Raw genomic sequence first — 15346 nt, forward strand, 5'->3', positions numbered from 1 at the left:
TGAAGGCGGATAGACTGCCAATTGTCGACTTGAAAGTGCATCGGGTGCGGTGAGATGAAGGAATAGAGAATAGCTGTGTCGAGGTCGGACTTGTAGAGGTGTATCCCGTAGGCGGAAGCGGCATGAAGGGTGGCGTTGCCAGCTAGAACGGTGGCTAGCCGCGGTGCCGCCGCACACTTAGCCAAGGCAGCGAGGTAGCGAGGAGGAAAGAGGCCGAGACAAGAGAGAACTGGATTAGCAGATTGCAATATAGCCCAAGGCTGATAGAGTGATAATACGACTGACGAAGAAGAGCATTAGTAGCTAAGTTGATCTGAAGCCCCGCCTGGGGTGTGCAGGAAGCTGTAAGAGAGGAGGAAGCTATTTATCGCGGATATATTACGCTGTGAGGGTGGCGAGGGCATCTGGGCGAGTTGAGGTTAGATGGATTGTGCCATGTAACGGCTTGACTGGCCTAGAATTACTAAAATTTGACAAGTGTCCAGACTTTTCATCTTTCGTTACCATGTTTCAATTTGATCTTCTAAATCTGTTCTATAAGAAATTGCAATTTACGTTAGGATATGCTCCTTCAAGAAAACCCCCAAAAGACTCAAAAACGCCTCTATCTTGCTTGGTGTGAAATGCTCTAATTCCTCCCTTTTTCCCTTCGTCCATCATCTATACCCACACGCTGCGGAACTTGCATCTGTGCAAGCCCTCTGTTGCAAGGTGACGTGTGTGTCGTACATGATTCTTCCATGTAACCCAATTTTTGTGTATTCCAGAAACCCAAACCGCCCTCGTCCCTCTATATCCACGCCGACTTTTATTTCCATGTGAACCATCTACCGCGATAAACCATTCTGATTTACTCGTCTTCGTCGGTGTCGACAGGATGAGGGGTGCCCTTGGGGCTGTTGAGCCATTCAATGTGGCGCAGGCGGCGGCGGACCTCACGCTCCTTGAGCTCCTTCTTGGTGACCTTGCGCTTCTTCTTGGCCTTGAACTTCATGTCCGAATTGTCCTCGTCGCCCGAGTTGACGGCGGAGGAGACGACCGAGTTGGCAGCCGTGGAAGCGACGGTGGAGGGCACGGCACTGGCGGCGCCGCTGGCCGGGTTGCTGCTGTCCTCGAACCGGTCGAGGCTGATGGCGGCGGTGCCGCGCAGGGCGACCTTGCCGTCACGGACGTGCCATTGCTCCGAGCACAGGGCGCCGACAAACTCCTCGTTATGCGAGATGAGGATGACGCCGCCCTTGAACTCGCGAATGGCGACGGCGAGGCCGCCGAGCGAGTCGCGGTCCAAAAAGTTGGTCGGCTCGTCGAGGACCAGCAGATGCGGGTTGTTCCACATGGCGCCGGCAATGACGACCTTGACCTTTTGACCGCCCGACAGCGAACCAATCTCGTTGTGGTTGGCGATTTCGGGGTCCAGGCCGAGATCCTCAAAGTGCTTGGAGATGACCGAGGGCTGCAGCTCGCGGTAGCCCAGACCCTCGCGAGACGCCTCGTGGTCGTCAAACTCCTGCATGAGCTTGTCGAAGCCGAGCTCGACGAGCGTCTCGCGGGATACTTGCGAGTTGTACTTTGGCATCAGGCCGCGCCACTTGACCTCATACTGGAACGTCTTCTTGTACTTCTGGCGACCGACAAGAGCCTCGATCTGTCGCGCGGATGTGCCGTCTAGGTCTACCCACTTGTCCAGCTGGGCGCGGTCGGCGTCTGAAAGGACACGAGTTTGCTTCATGTGGACCTCGCGGTCGTCACCGTGCTGGTAACGCCACTGAAGGTATTGGTTGGGAGTCTTTTCCAAATGCATCTCCACGTGCTCAAGAGCGTGCTGCTTGATGTAGCCGATGCGAAGGTTTGGGTGCTTCTCGACCCTGCCAGTGTTGGGGACGGCTTCTCCGGTAAGCAGCTTGATGAGGGTCGACTTGCCGGCACCATTGGGACCGATGATGGCAACGCGGGAAGAAAGCGTCAGCTGGCAAGATACCTCTGAAAGGGAAGGTTTGGGGGAGCCGGGATAGGCATAGGAGACGTTGCTCATGCGGATGATGGCGCGAGTTTGCGACTTAACGCCAGTCAACATGCCCGGAGGCGGGAACTTGAACTGGACGTTGCTAGCAGAAAGCGTGTAGTAGCTCTTGGCCTCGGGCTTGATCTCAACAAACTTGGACAGGTTGCCCTTGTAGCAGGCCAGCTTCTTGTTTGGCTCGTAGTGGTAGATATCAGTCGTGACGTTGTCGAGGAAGCCAGAGTCGTGAGAGACAATCAAGCTGGTGATATCCGGGTGCGACTTGAGGTAGTTTTCTAGCCAGGCAATATTTGTGACATCCAAGTGGTTAGTAGGTTCGTCAAGCAGTAGCACGTCGGCCTTTTGCAGCATGGCGCGGGCCAGGGCGAGCTTCATCTTCCAACCTCCCGAGAGCGAGCCAACCTTGTGGCTCTGGCGACCTTCAGGGCCAGCTGTGAATCCGACCTCTTCCAAGACTTCGGAGATGCGCTCGAGACCCTGAGGTCCAATTTCGGGGTCTTTGGCTACAAAATCCAGAATACTGATATCGGCATCCTCACCCTGATTATGCTCAACGTAACAGGTGCGCAGGACGTCCTGAGGAGGGAAGCCCTCAAGCTTTCCATTGGCAATGCTTCTCATGAGGGTAGATTTACCAGCGCCGTTGCGACCACAGAGACCATAACGGTGGCCCTTGAGAAGTCTCAGGTTGGTGTGAGATAGCAGCAGCATACCACCATAGGCCAGAGAGAAATCGGCATTGACAATCTCGACCTCGCCGTCGTCTTCCTTTTCGGGTGCGCCGAAGCGGCGTTGGTCCTCCTCAAGGTAGAACTTCTGGATAGCATCACCGATGGCAGCAGGAGCTTCAGGGTCCTGAACCAGGTTGTGCAGATAAGGCGTGATGCGAGCAGCAATGCGAGTAACAAAACGGAAGTTGACGTTGGTTGCAACCATGCCACACAGATAAGGCTGAGCCAGCTTGTAAAGATCGAGTTGGCCGGCGAGGCCGCTATGCTTTTGAATCTCTGCATCAAGGACCTTGGCGACATCTTCAGGTGTGGTGCGGGCAATAATGTCGCCGTCCTCACCCATGGCCGTCTTCATGGTATTAAGAGCGCGCTCAGCAATCTCACGAACTTCAGGGAGAGCGGCGCGGTCGCACACACGCTTGACACCAGGAGTCAGCTTGGGAAGGAAAGTACGGGCCTCAATAGGATCGTGGACGAGCTTGGTCAAATTCTCTACAATGACGACAGTCTGGCGCAGAACTTCCTGGGCAGTGTTGGGACTGTTAAGCGACCGCTCGAGGAAGGGAGTCAGCAGCGCAAGAACGGGCGATGTGACAATGGCAACAAAGGTAGTCTGAGAAAGGGCGTGAATGGCCTTCTGCAGCGTCTGGGCCGAAGGGTGCTGCATGGTGTCGACAAGGAGGGGAATGCGAGGCGCAACGTCGTCGTTGGAGAGAAGGCCGGTGAGGGAGTTCATGGTCTGGACAGCCTGTTTCTCGACCTCGGCCTTGAGGTCATGCATGCCCTCTTCGACGATGGGGATGAGGGAAGCGAGCTTGGCGCCCATGGCTTCGCGGAGAACATCCTTCTCGGCGGCTTCCTCCTTGGTGGTGCCGACAACAAATTTGGACTTGTCGGCCATCTTCTGTATGAACTTGTAGGCGCCGACGGTGCCCTGCCACTTACCAGTCCTCTTGGAGAGGTAGGTTGTCAATACGGGAAGAAGGCCTGAGAGGAGGCTCTCGGCGCTCAGGGAATTGAAAAGTGCGTCAAGGCCATACTGGGCAGCCTCACGGACAACGGCACCCTTGTCGGCAAGAGCATCCAGGGCACAGGCGACCAGGCCGTCGGCTGGGTTGAGCAGAACCACTTCGCTTATGGGCTGTCGGGAAGGGAATCGTTCGAAGATGGCGCCGAGAAGATTCTGGCTAGACTCGCGGCGCATGCCGCTCTTCTTGTCGTTGGCGGCCTTTTTCAACTCGGCGGCGATACCATAGTGGTTGAGGCCAACAACACCGACCGAGTTGAGAAGAAGTTCACAGAGCGCATAGCAAGCCTCGATGCAGGCGTTGGAGGACTGCGCGGTGAAGATGGTGTCGAGAAAGGCCGTAACATCTTGCTGGGATGGTGGGGGAGGGGCAGCCTTGGAGATGGCCGTCGGGAGGGACGGGGGAGAGACGGGGTGAGGCATTATGACTATCGTATAGTCGTTCTCTTGTGGTCCCAGAGTACAGGATAGAGAAAAGCCTCGGAACGCTGCGCCGTAAGATGCGCGCGTGAAAAATGGGAGGGAAGAATATATGGACAAGGGAAAAGGCTGCGTGGCAGCAGGGAAAACCCGCAGCAGATTTATCAGTCGGGTACGTCAAGACGGGTGGCAGAATAATTTTTCGTTATCTTATCGGAGGGGCTAAAGTCAGCAGCCAGCCAACCAGGATGCCACTAATAGCCCGTGACCCGCTGGGGAAGATGAATGGTTGGGGGAGGAGGGGGAGTTGTTTGAGGTGTGAGGCTGGATGGAAATAAAGAAAAAAAAAAGAAACAAAAAAAATGTATAGAGAATAATCATAATTCTCAATCAACGATATTTTTGTGACAGTTTATTCCTGTGTTCTGGGGCAGGAACGTGCCGCAGGCTGGCCTTTGAAACTCTGTTGCAACTTTCCACACTTTCCGGGTACCTTGGTACACCACCGATAGCCACTGTAACCACTGTGGCCCGCCGCTAGCTGCTGATTGTCGCAGCGCCTTACCCGCGGCCCAACGTCCACATGCAATACTAGAACAGTAATATTGGTGGTGCGTCGCGCAATCGGAGCGCTGATGAATGACTACATAGAATGTACGTCGCAATAAAGGTATTCTTCATCTGCTTTATGACAGCCTCGAGATAAGCGGGCTATACAAGCGCTATCCGGCAGTGAGTCGGCTGCAATTAGTTTGCATTGGTCATCTCGATTTCTGAGAATAAAACGCCATTAATAGCACAAATTTAGATGTTTGCATAAATCTCCCATATCTCCCATCACAACCCTGTCAATTATGTTTCGCCATGTATGCTGTGCATCAGTGCACTGTGAGTAGTCTGCGCACCGGCATCCCCGTGTACCGAGCACTATTACTAGTTACACGACAACCCACAGACTTGGTCAACTCTTTGAAGGCATTTATCAGTTATTCTTGGATTTCCATTTTACGCTGCATCCAAAAGGAAATATGCGCTGCAACGTACCCCTGCCGCTCTGTGGTGCTTGGACTCTCTCAGCCCCTTTCCCTATCCCACTACCTAAAGGGTACCGCACGAATATCCCACTAATACTATCTCAGAGCGTTAAAGAGGCGCTGCTCCACACGGACTACCCATTGCCCGCTCGCTAATGAGGAGCGGAGAGCACTTTGGCAACCCAGGAAAAAGAAACGAAGGCGCCTTTGTCTTCTTTCTTCATCTCGCCCTCGTTCTTGTCTCGAGTGGTTCGCATAATCGTTGCCGTCTTCTCCGCTTCCTTCCTCCCTTCCAACCAGATCAGCCAATCCTTATCACCCTCGCCATTATTTCATTCGACAAACGTCCTTGTTTCTCCTAAATTCTGTCGCCCTCATTCCCTTCTACGCCTCCTTGACCCCCGAAAACCAATCTCCCGACCGACGCGCCGTCATTTGCAACGCTTGACCATTATTACTCCGTGTCGCCTTTTGCTGTCGAATATTTCCCTCCCATTTTCTTCTTCGCCATTCGGCATCGACATGCTAGTTTGCGACGCTCGATAGTACAGCCATTACAACACCATGGCCATGGCCTCGAGGCTGTCCTCCGAACGGCCCTCCGAACGGCCCACCTCGCCGCCTGACGGGAGCAGCTTTCCGGCACCACAAGACGTCAACACTCGGCAGGCACGGCCCGCTAGCATTGTATCCTCGCGAATGACCGACTTTGGTAGTGATGACGGCCAGTCGTCCGCCAAGGAAACCAAGAGCCGCGCTGCCAAGCCCGGCGCTGCTGGCACCTCGCGAAGCAAATTCGCTCCGATGGCTCGACAACAGAAACAGTTTGGCAAGCTTGGGCCAGCCGGTCCTGCGCCTGCCACAACCCGAAGCCATGTTCCATCGCTTACTTCAAATGCCTTTTTCCGACCCATGAGCTCACAGAAGTTGCAAGCGCAGAGAGCCGCTGCCGCTCGCCCCGCTACTACTTTACAACCTCCGGTTGACTACGAAAATTTCGACGACGGCATGACAGATGCCGGCGTCTCTACTATCGGGAACTCAGCCCCGCATCGTAAAACAACTTCCGACGTTCGTCCCCATTCTCGCGGTACGGAGACGGCAGATCGTGAAACCCTAGATCGCCTGACAGCAAACGCCAGCCCTACAACCGGCCACGTTCCTACCGATAGCTTGACAGATAGCATGCGGCCGCTTAAGCAGCAACGCAACAGCACGCACGATCAACCCACCTCGCCGGTGGCAGAAAAGTCTACCCGCTCGTTTCGCTCTAGTTTCCGTCTAGGCCGCAGAAGTGATGTTAGCGCAGGCCGACACCGCGGCACCAACGGTGCCGAGAAGCTGTATTCGAACGCTTCTTCGCCTCGGCTGCACCCAGTTGAATCGCATGGCCGGCCCGTGACGGGTGCCACAGCAAAGACGGAGCGCGAGCATGGCAGGCTCGGCTGGGTCTATCAATACTTTGAGGGCAACACTGTCTTCTGCCTAGGCGGCCGATGGCAAAATACCAGGCACAGGCCTATGAACATTGCCACTGGCATCTTTGTTCTCGTTCCTTGCATTCTATTCTTTGTATCCGAAGCCTCTTGGCTCTGGCACAACATCTCTCCAGCGCTTCCCATCGTTTGCGCATACCTCAGTTTCCTCTGCTTTTCTTCATTTGTTCACGCATCCGTCTCGGACCCTGGCGTATGTATTGAATGCTCCCCCGCAAGTTATCCCACGCTAACAAGTCCAGATTCTGCCGCGAAATCTTCACCAATTCCCTCCTCTCGGTGAAAATGACGATCCTCTGCAATTGGGACCGCCGACAAACGACTGGACGCTTGTCAAGTCAGCCGAACCGTCGGCTGCTGCCATGGAGGTGCCAGTGAAGCACTGCCGCACCTGCAACATCTGGCGCCCGCCTCGTGCTCATCATTGCCGACTGTGCGATAACTGTATCGAGACACACGACCACCACTGCGTCTGGCTCAACAACTGTGTTGGCAAGCGCAATTACAAGTACTTTTTCGTATTTATCTCGAGCGGAACCCTCCTTTCATTATTCCTTATCGGCACCAGCCTGGCTCAGATCCTCATCCACCGCAGTCGCCAAAACATTACTTTCGGCCAAGCCATTAACCACTTCAGAGCCCCGTTTGCTCTGGTCATCATTTCCGCCTTGGCATTCTGCTACCCCTTTGCTTTGCTGGTCTACCATGTCTTTTGGATCGCGCGGGGCGAGACAACAAGAGAATACGTCAACTCACACAAGTTTGACAAGAAGGAGCGCTACCGCCCGTTTAGCCAGGGCAATCTGTTTAAGAATTTCATGGCAGTGCTCTGCCGCCCGCGGGGCCCAAGTTACTACACATTCAAGGGCAACTATCAATACGGCGACCAGCGCCTTGGGATGCGCCGCGACCTGCGTCCCCGTCAAAATTCCCAGGGAATGGAGCTGGGCGCTGTCCAGGGCGCCACGGAAGGCTTTCAGGGACCGGTTGCTCTCCGTGGCGAGAGCCGCCAATAGCGGCAGCCAGTCTTGTTCGGCTTTTTTTCTTTTTCACTTGCACGAACCCGACATTGTTCGAATTCATGCGTTGAGCGAGCGTTCTTGTTCCTTCCACCATCGCTTCCTTATTTCTTTACCATCAAATTCCGAGCATCATTTTGCCGCACAATGTACTGATAGAATACCCGGGCGATTAAATAGTGGGCGAGTATATTCATGTAGTGTAATTAGGCGATACATATTAATGTCCAATAATAGTAATCAGCCAATAGATGACATGTGAAATAGCCGTTTTCCCTGTGTTGCTATTGGCGCTATTATCAGTTCAATTTTTTTTAACCATGTATTTGTATAGCCGTCTCTATAGTTATGGAATGGCAAACCCGTTGCTTTACCTACCTAGTATATAGGCATAGTGGTTAATTAATTGTGCATTTCAAGCCGCTGAACCGGTTTGACCCGGATCCAACGTCTTCACAATGGGCTGATTCAGCACGTGATTCGCTGGAGCTACCGCTGCAAACTACGGCACCAATGAGCTTGGCCGCTTTGGAGCTTTTTGCCCGAGTTGTCGACAACGTCATTTTTCTTCCCCTTCTTGATCACCCTCTAAAACACCGCAACCGAACCGACATCAAAGTCCCTCCGCAACAATGGCCTCCCACGTCGCACGCCGCCTCTTTTCCACCACTACCCGCCGCATGGCCGACCAGAACCTCAAGGCCGAGTCGAAGCGCAACCCCGAGACTCTGGTGCGTCCCTTTTTTGTGCTGTCGTTTTCCCTTTCATCCGCCGTCTGGACCAATTGAAGCATCTGCCACCCGACAAAACCTGTCGCAATCAGCGGAAAAGCTCGAGGCTCAATTGGATTGGGGAAATTTCCAAGGACCGAGACAAGGGCAAAAAAAAAACGATTGATGGAAGGCGGGAAACGGGAGTTGCTAACGTGGCGAATGTTGTTAGATTCTCGGCGGTGTCATGGTCGCTGCCCTCGGCGGCGCCGGCTACTACTTTGGTACGTAAAATCATACGGCGCGGGCGTCGGCAAACGGGAAAACGGGATGGGGGAGAAGAACGAGAAACTAACGGAAAGGGCTCCCAGGCCGCAACCCGACCTCGTCAACCTCCGAGTCCAGCGTGCACGTCACCCAGGGCAGCGCCCCGTGGGAGTCGGGCGAGCACGCCAAGTACAAGTACCAGCCCGGCGGCGACCCCAACGCCGAGCCGCGCGACGCGCCCTCGGCTGTCAACACCGTCGTCATCCCCAACGTCACCCTCACCCAGGAGTTCCACGACAAGTACAACAAGTGGGGCAAGGACGGTTACCCTTGAACCTGAGCAAGTCTGCCGAGAACAGGCAAGCGGAAGGAGGGGGCAAGGTTGTCAGATGGACGAATGTTGGGGGGGCGGGGGGGGGAGCCTGGACAGACTCTGGTTGTAGAGTTGTGTAACATTTTATTGCAAGAGATCACATCCAATCAATTGAAACCACGTGAAAACTATAACATCAGATTGGACTTAGTCCTGGCATGACAACGTGGTTGATGTTGTAAAAGTGTGAATTAAAGTCTTATGTACAGTATACGTTTCGTCATGTCAGATTCTAAATGACTAAGAAGAGAACAACAGCTCATAACACCGTCCCAATGCCACCATGCCGCTCTCTCCAGTTTGCCCGTCGGCTTCAAGAATAAAAGTTGTTGTAGAATATGTTCGTTTTTCGTCCTCCTCAACTCCGTTTTGCAACTACCAATGCATTCCCCCCCCCCCACCCAACACCACGCCTTCAAAACAAACAATGCAGCATGATTTTTTCTTTTCGAATTTGTGTTTTCACGCAATCAAGGCGTCAATCTCCTCGGCCGTAAAGCCAAACAGGTAGAGCAAGTCCAGCAAGCTCTCGCCATTCAGACGCGCGGCGGCCTCCATCTGGACGCGGGGTTTCGCGTTCCACGCCACGCCGAGGCCGGCCTTGTCGAGCATGAGCAGGTCGTTGGCGCCGTCGCCGACGGCCACGACCTGCGCCAGGTCAATGTTTTCCTTGGCGGCAATCTCGACGAGCAGGTCTCGCTTGCGCTCGGCGCCGACAATGGGGCCCTGGGCCTCGCCGGTGAGCCTGCCGTCGGGGCCGACGACGACGTCGTTGGCAAAGGCGTAGTCGAGGCCCAGCTCGGCGGCCAGCCAGGTGGTCAGCGGCTGGAAGCCGCCGGACAGGACGGCGGTCTTGACGCCGAGGCGCTTCAGGGCCCGGAGGAGCGGGCGGACGCCGGGGGTGACGCGGAGGACCGGGCGGAGCTGCTCAAAGATGGCGGCGGGCAGGCCCTTGAGCAGGGCGAGGCGCTCGCGGAACGAGGCGGCAAACTCGAGCTCGCCGGCCATGGCGCGGCGGGTAATGTCGGCGACGCGGGCGCCGAGGTCGGCGGGCTCGGTGATTTGCTCGGCGAGCAGGTCAATGACCTCCTGGGCGATGAGGGTGCTGTCCATGTCGAAGACGACGAGGCGGGGGTGGCGGCGCCAGACGGCGTCGCGGCGGAGGACGACGTCGACGTTCCACTCCTGCTCGAAGCGGTAGATGGTCTCGTGCTTGCGCAGCTCGGGGATGCTGAGAAAGGACGGGGCGGGCGCGGGCGCGAGGGCGAGCTCGACGACGCGCGGGGCGTCCGGGTCGTCGAGGCAGCGGTGCGACGAGTGCGGCTCGTCGGCGCCGTCGGGCAGCGGGAAGGCGGACATGAGGTGCAGGAACGAGGTGATGCAGAGCGGCGACACGTAGGAGCCGTACAGGTGGTCGAGGTGCTCGGCCTCGTGCGTGGGCGGCTCGAGCGGGAAGGCGTCGAGGCTGGTCGTGGGCGCCAGGTTGCCGGGGAGCGTGTCGGGGGCGTTGGGCGGGGAGCCGGTCGGGGCGGGTGCCGTCGCGCAGTTGGTCATAGTCGGCGGCTGCTGCTGCTGCGCGGCGCCCTTGTAGAAGAGCGTCACGAGGAGGCGGTCCGTCTTCTGGCCGGCGGGGGGTGCACAGCTGTGGTGGGCGTAGCTGTGGTCGATGCCGCTCTCGACAATGGTGGGCGGCGCGTCCTCGGAGGGGATGCCGCGAAAGGGCAGCGCGGCGGCGACTGGGCTGCCCGTGGTGGCGGGCGGGCGGCTCTTGGACTCGAGGACCGTGTCGATGCCGTGGTGCGCGTCTGCGAGGCGCGGGCTGGCACGGCGGTACTGCTGATGGTCGCTCAGGTAGGAGCTGGTGCGCATGGTGCTGGTGAGCTGAGGCCTGGCGGTGGCCGATTTCTGGGGACTCGTCGGCTCGGCCATTTTTCTTCTTGTTTTTTGTTCTGGGTTCCTTTTATTAAAGACGGGGGTTTTTATTATTATGATTATTGACAAAAGTCTGGCTGTTGGCTGTTCGAAGGGAGAAATTTTGTTCAGAGAGGGGGGGGCGCACAAAGAAGAGGGGAAGACGAGGGTATTCAGAGGATTCAGAGGTCTCGGAGAGGCGATGCAGGTGCCCCACCAAGAAGAAAATGTCGGGTGGTGCTGCGGCGGCAGCGGATTGGGGCGCTGGATTGTGTGGCCGGCAGTGATAGAGTGTCAATGAAGATGAATTCCGTGAGGAAAGCAAAACGGCTGTAAAGCAGATAAATTTCACAAGAAAAGTCGCGTCCATGTGCAGGCTACAGAGAGCGAGACATTAAATGTGCGACTTAATTATGACGCAGTTTTACTTGAGCAAACTCCAGAGCTAGGGGCCCCCTGGCTAAGATGCCCTCCCATACTAAAATAGCCTGGCAGGTACGTCAGAAACGCAGAAACGACCCATTGGGCATCTGGCAGGCCACCCATCGAATCTGCACTGGCGTGTCCACTGATGTCCACTGCAATGCAACACCAACGCCCATCAGACGATAATTATTGCTTCAACATGCCCCATGCCCATCTTCCACTTTCAACCCTACAATATATCATTTATACCTAGGGATACTCCTTGGCCTTGACAAGAGCGCCCTACTGCGTGGAAGCGTCATGTCCCTCGATGTTCGCGAGATACCTCGCGCAAGGGCATGCCACCACGCGGCCGACGGTTGCCAATCTGGCCGGAGCTAGCCATCAGCAGCCAGGGTCAGTCTTCTCTTGATATAAACACCCCCGTTTGTTCGGCGCGGAGCATCTCCATGGCAAGCCGACTTCCATGGTTGACGGCCCGGAGGTTTGCGCCCCCAATCCCGGTGGCCAGCCCAATTGGCCAGGCGTGAACTTGGGTACGGGCGTGGGTCGGAAAAGGTCTGGTGCACAAAGATGAGTCTTTCGGACAGGGTCGTCATTACTAAATTTGCTCTCGAATTGTTGGAGATTATACACTACTACGTGGAATGGACAGGGCGTCATCCCGGCTTTGGGGCTCTCCTCGGAGCCAACAGCATCCACTGCCTAGATATACGTGTAGTACGGCAAGCGCAGAGGAATAAACTTTTCAGATGGCTTCAGAAAATGCGCAGAGAACAATTGGCCCCATCGTACCAGCTGTAGCGTAGTAGTGTTCTGCAGTTGCTGTACACGGCCTCCTTGCTGCCTGCCTCCAACATTCCCAAATTGGTAGGCGAAGCACTCTCGCATATCCCTGTTTCCTTCTTTTCTTCTACACTGCCCATTTTACCTTTTCCTTTTTTTTGTTTTCAAAAAGGGATGCAAAGCTTCTTTTGTCCCACTAGAGCCGTCTGTGAGTCTTACACCGTTGTAAACTTTTGCCAACGATCGCGGCGCCAACAGCGCGCTACGCGACCAAGGACTGTGAAAATGAACACTTGCAAAGTCTAATGCTGTAAGGCTTCTTTTCTAGATATTGAATGCGAAAATTATCATGTCCGCATTTTAGTATATAACCAACCTTTGTCAACCCATGTCCAAGCTTTCTTAGAAATTCCATCTCACCCATCCTTTATTAGGAACCATTACCAATATCAACCAACCCAAAGTCCTTCTTCTTCGCCGTATTCCATCGCAATCCCGCGTCATGTCCTCTTGCAACAGCTTACAGAAACACCAAGTCATGACGCCTCCGCTCAGGGGGCCTGTGGGATCGGCGCCTCCGAAAGCGCGCCCCGGATACGCCGCCACGAAGCTGACCGGCCTCCTTCGCCTTCCTCTCGAGCTCCAGCGCCACATCTTCAAGCTCGTCCTCCACGAACCCAATCTCTGGGACCGCCGCCACCATGACGGCTGCAAGCTCCGCCCCGTCACGCCCAAGGCCATGGCGCAGCCGCCGTTCATGTCCCACCGCGTTTTTGTCGAAGCCGTGTACGCGAGCCGCCAACACGCGCCTCGGTGCCCCAGATGGCTGAAATGCGTCGAGTGCGACCCGTCCTCGGCCGCGCTGTACGAGCGCCCGACATCGTTTCGTCTGGCCAAGACGTGGACGTGGTGCACCTGCGGCAAGCGCACCGGCGTCAACCTCTTGCGCGCCAACCGCCACATCTTTAGCGTCGCCGCGCCCATCTTCTGGTCCGGGAATACGTTTTCCTTTTTTGACGTCAGTGAGTTCGCCGCCTGCATAGCCGCCACGTCGCCGGGCACGCGGGACCTCATCCGCGGCGCCAGCATCGTCACGTTCCAGCTCCAGCGCTGGCTCGATGCTCGCGTGTGCCTTCGGAGCAGGGACCTGGAAGGGCATCTGTTGCCAGAGGGTGTCCTCACCTGGCAGCAAAAGTGCCTCACTGCCCTCTGGCCCGCCTTGAAGAGTCTTCCAAAGCTCAAACGTCTGGCCCTTCCAGCACACTACCTTGAAACCGCCATGTTCGACCGCCTCCCTGCCGATGAACGCCGCCCGATGCGTCAGTATCTGGCGCTCTTGGACGAGATGGACTTGACAAATCTCGGCCTCTGCGGCGGCGTTACGGGAGGGGGCCACTATCGTGCGCTGGCAAACTTTTGGAAACGGTTCTTTGACGGCGAGCTCCAGCAGACGCTGTGCGGCTTTACTCTGCGCATTCGCATAAACGACCGGCTCCGCGACTTTAGCGCCAACTTTCCGTACACCTCGCGCCTCAGCCAATGGGACTTTCTCACCAACATGTACGATGCCGTCGAGGCGCAGCTGATGGTGGACGACACGGACAAGCGCGGCCGTGCCTGGCGCCGCCCCAACGACGACGTCACCGGCGGCACCGGGACCGCCACCGTCTCGGTGTCCGGGTGCTTCCGCCAGGTCACCCTCTACAACATGCCGCTGACCAAGGATGCCTGCGCCAGGAACCAGCAGGCGCAGACAAGTGGCCACGGCACGGAGAAGCGCAGACAGAACCCCGGCCGGTACCTGACCAACTCGTTTGAAGCCTTGCGCCTGGCCGACTACAGATGCTCGTTCAAAGATCTCACAGACGACGAGGCGGACAGGCCCAAAGCTCCCCCGCGCAGAAAGAGGATGCGGGTCAAGAAGAACCGACGCAGCTGGAAGCCGGAATCATGGAAGAGATGATCGCACGCCTTGTGTCTGCTTCTATCGGAAACGAAGGCGTTGCTTGCTTGTAGGTCGGGTATGTTTTTTTTTTGGTTGGGGTACATATGGAGCCGTTGTGGAGGCTCCAAGATGGAGCAATGTTCTGTGGCAGTTACTGTTTTCAAAAAAGAATCAAGGCGTGGGTATACTTACGGTATCTCTTTTTGTATTGGGTAATAACTAATAACGGGTCAAGTCGGGAAAGATGGAAAGGCCGGGACGGTTCGCGATTTGCTCTCATAGATTGGACTTGGACTCTACCTTGTTAGACTGCATAGCTACACAATTGTTTTGTTTTGTTTTTGGATTTTGGATTTTTCCAATGTGATTTCGAGTAGATTCCAGACTACATATGTAATCATCGGTGGACTGTTTGTGCTGCTTTCGGTCGTCGGTTGTCGATGCCCGTCCGATTCCCCGGCTGCTACGGCCTCGGCGCCCGGTTCGGCGATGCCGTAGAGGGTTCCATGGACTACCAGATGGAATTGGTAGGACCTCTCCGGCGTCAAATTGTGCTCTTGACATGAAGAGGAGGTTCTCGAGAGCTGTTTATAATGCATCAGATACTGTCCTCTCCGGATCGACGTCCCGTGGTTGAGCGAGGGCCCGAGGCCGAGCCCCGATCCCTGCCTCGCCTCCCCCAGGGCTGGATGACATCGACCCCGCCCCCACCGCAGCTGTACGGAGGATTGCGTGCGCGCGAGCGAAAAGCGTGTCATTTATTTTTAAACGCAAAAGTGGTTGCTCATCGTGGGGTTTCGTCCCTCCGTGCCCGTCCTTGCCCGGGCTCTCCTCCCACCGAACCCACCCAGCGTTGTGGCATTGTGTAATTAAAAAAGAGTAGTATTTAGCATCGGTGTCTTGCCGACCCTGCTTCTCATTGTCCCCCCCCCCCCCGGCATCTCCGTGTTGCTGGCCAGGGTTGAAAGCAGGGCGAGAACGGCTCGTCGGGCGGGCTGTCGGCGTCAACGACCCATGTTACGCCGCGACCAGCTACCACGGGCTGGGCGTACTACAGTGCTCTTTCGAGAATCGCGGGGGAGGGCTAGAAAACATGGAATCACTCCATCATCATCCGAGGCCCAAAAGGGGGCAATGACGACGAGCATATTTGGCAATGCTAGAACGTATTTCTAATCTTA

At 55.9% G+C, this 15346-nt stretch overlaps 5 protein-coding genes across 5 annotated transcripts; 3 read left to right on the forward strand and 2 right to left on the reverse strand.

Moving 5' to 3' along the window:
* Positions 1 to 850: 850 nt before the first annotated feature.
* Positions 851 to 4201, reverse strand: CCM_00951 (elongation factor 3; the record flags this gene model as incomplete). Its single annotated transcript, XM_006666109.1, has 1 exon — positions 851 to 4201. One exon carries the CDS (start codon positions 4199 to 4201, stop codon positions 851 to 853), a length of 3351 nt encoding a protein of 1116 aa, XP_006666172.1.
* Positions 4202 to 5796: 1595 nt separating this feature from the next.
* Positions 5797 to 7744, forward strand: CCM_00952 (DHHC zinc finger membrane protein, putative; the record flags this gene model as incomplete). Its single annotated transcript, XM_006666110.1, has 2 exons — positions 5797 to 6921; positions 6971 to 7744. The coding sequence occupies 2 exons, from the start codon at positions 5797 to 5799 to the stop codon at positions 7742 to 7744; spliced, it is 1899 nt and encodes a 632-aa protein (XP_006666173.1).
* A 635-nt stretch (positions 7745 to 8379) lies between these two features.
* Positions 8380 to 9058, forward strand: CCM_00953 (uncharacterized protein; the record flags this gene model as incomplete). The annotated part of the gene is made up of 3 exons (XM_006666111.1): positions 8380 to 8478; positions 8690 to 8741; positions 8829 to 9058. 3 exons carry the CDS (start codon positions 8380 to 8382, stop codon positions 9056 to 9058), a joined length of 381 nt encoding a protein of 126 aa, XP_006666174.1.
* A 501-nt stretch (positions 9059 to 9559) lies between these two features.
* On the reverse strand, positions 9560 to 11554 carry CCM_00954 (phosphoserine phosphatase; the record flags this gene model as incomplete). Its single annotated transcript, XM_006666112.1, has 2 exons — positions 9560 to 11046; positions 11488 to 11554. 2 exons carry the CDS (start codon positions 11552 to 11554, stop codon positions 9560 to 9562), a joined length of 1554 nt encoding a protein of 517 aa, XP_006666175.1.
* Positions 11555 to 12722: 1168 nt separating this feature from the next.
* On the forward strand, positions 12723 to 14183 carry CCM_00955 (uncharacterized protein; the record flags this gene model as incomplete). The annotated part of the gene is made up of 1 exon (XM_006666113.1): positions 12723 to 14183. One exon carries the CDS (start codon positions 12723 to 12725, stop codon positions 14181 to 14183), a length of 1461 nt encoding a protein of 486 aa, XP_006666176.1.
* Positions 14184 to 15346: the final 1163 nt, after the last annotated feature.

Source organism: Cordyceps militaris (genome assembly GCF_000225605.1).
Source record: "Cordyceps militaris CM01 unplaced genomic scaffold CCM_S00001, whole genome shotgun sequence".
In the NCBI taxonomy this organism is placed as follows: domain Eukaryota; kingdom Fungi; phylum Ascomycota; class Sordariomycetes; order Hypocreales; family Cordycipitaceae; genus Cordyceps; species Cordyceps militaris.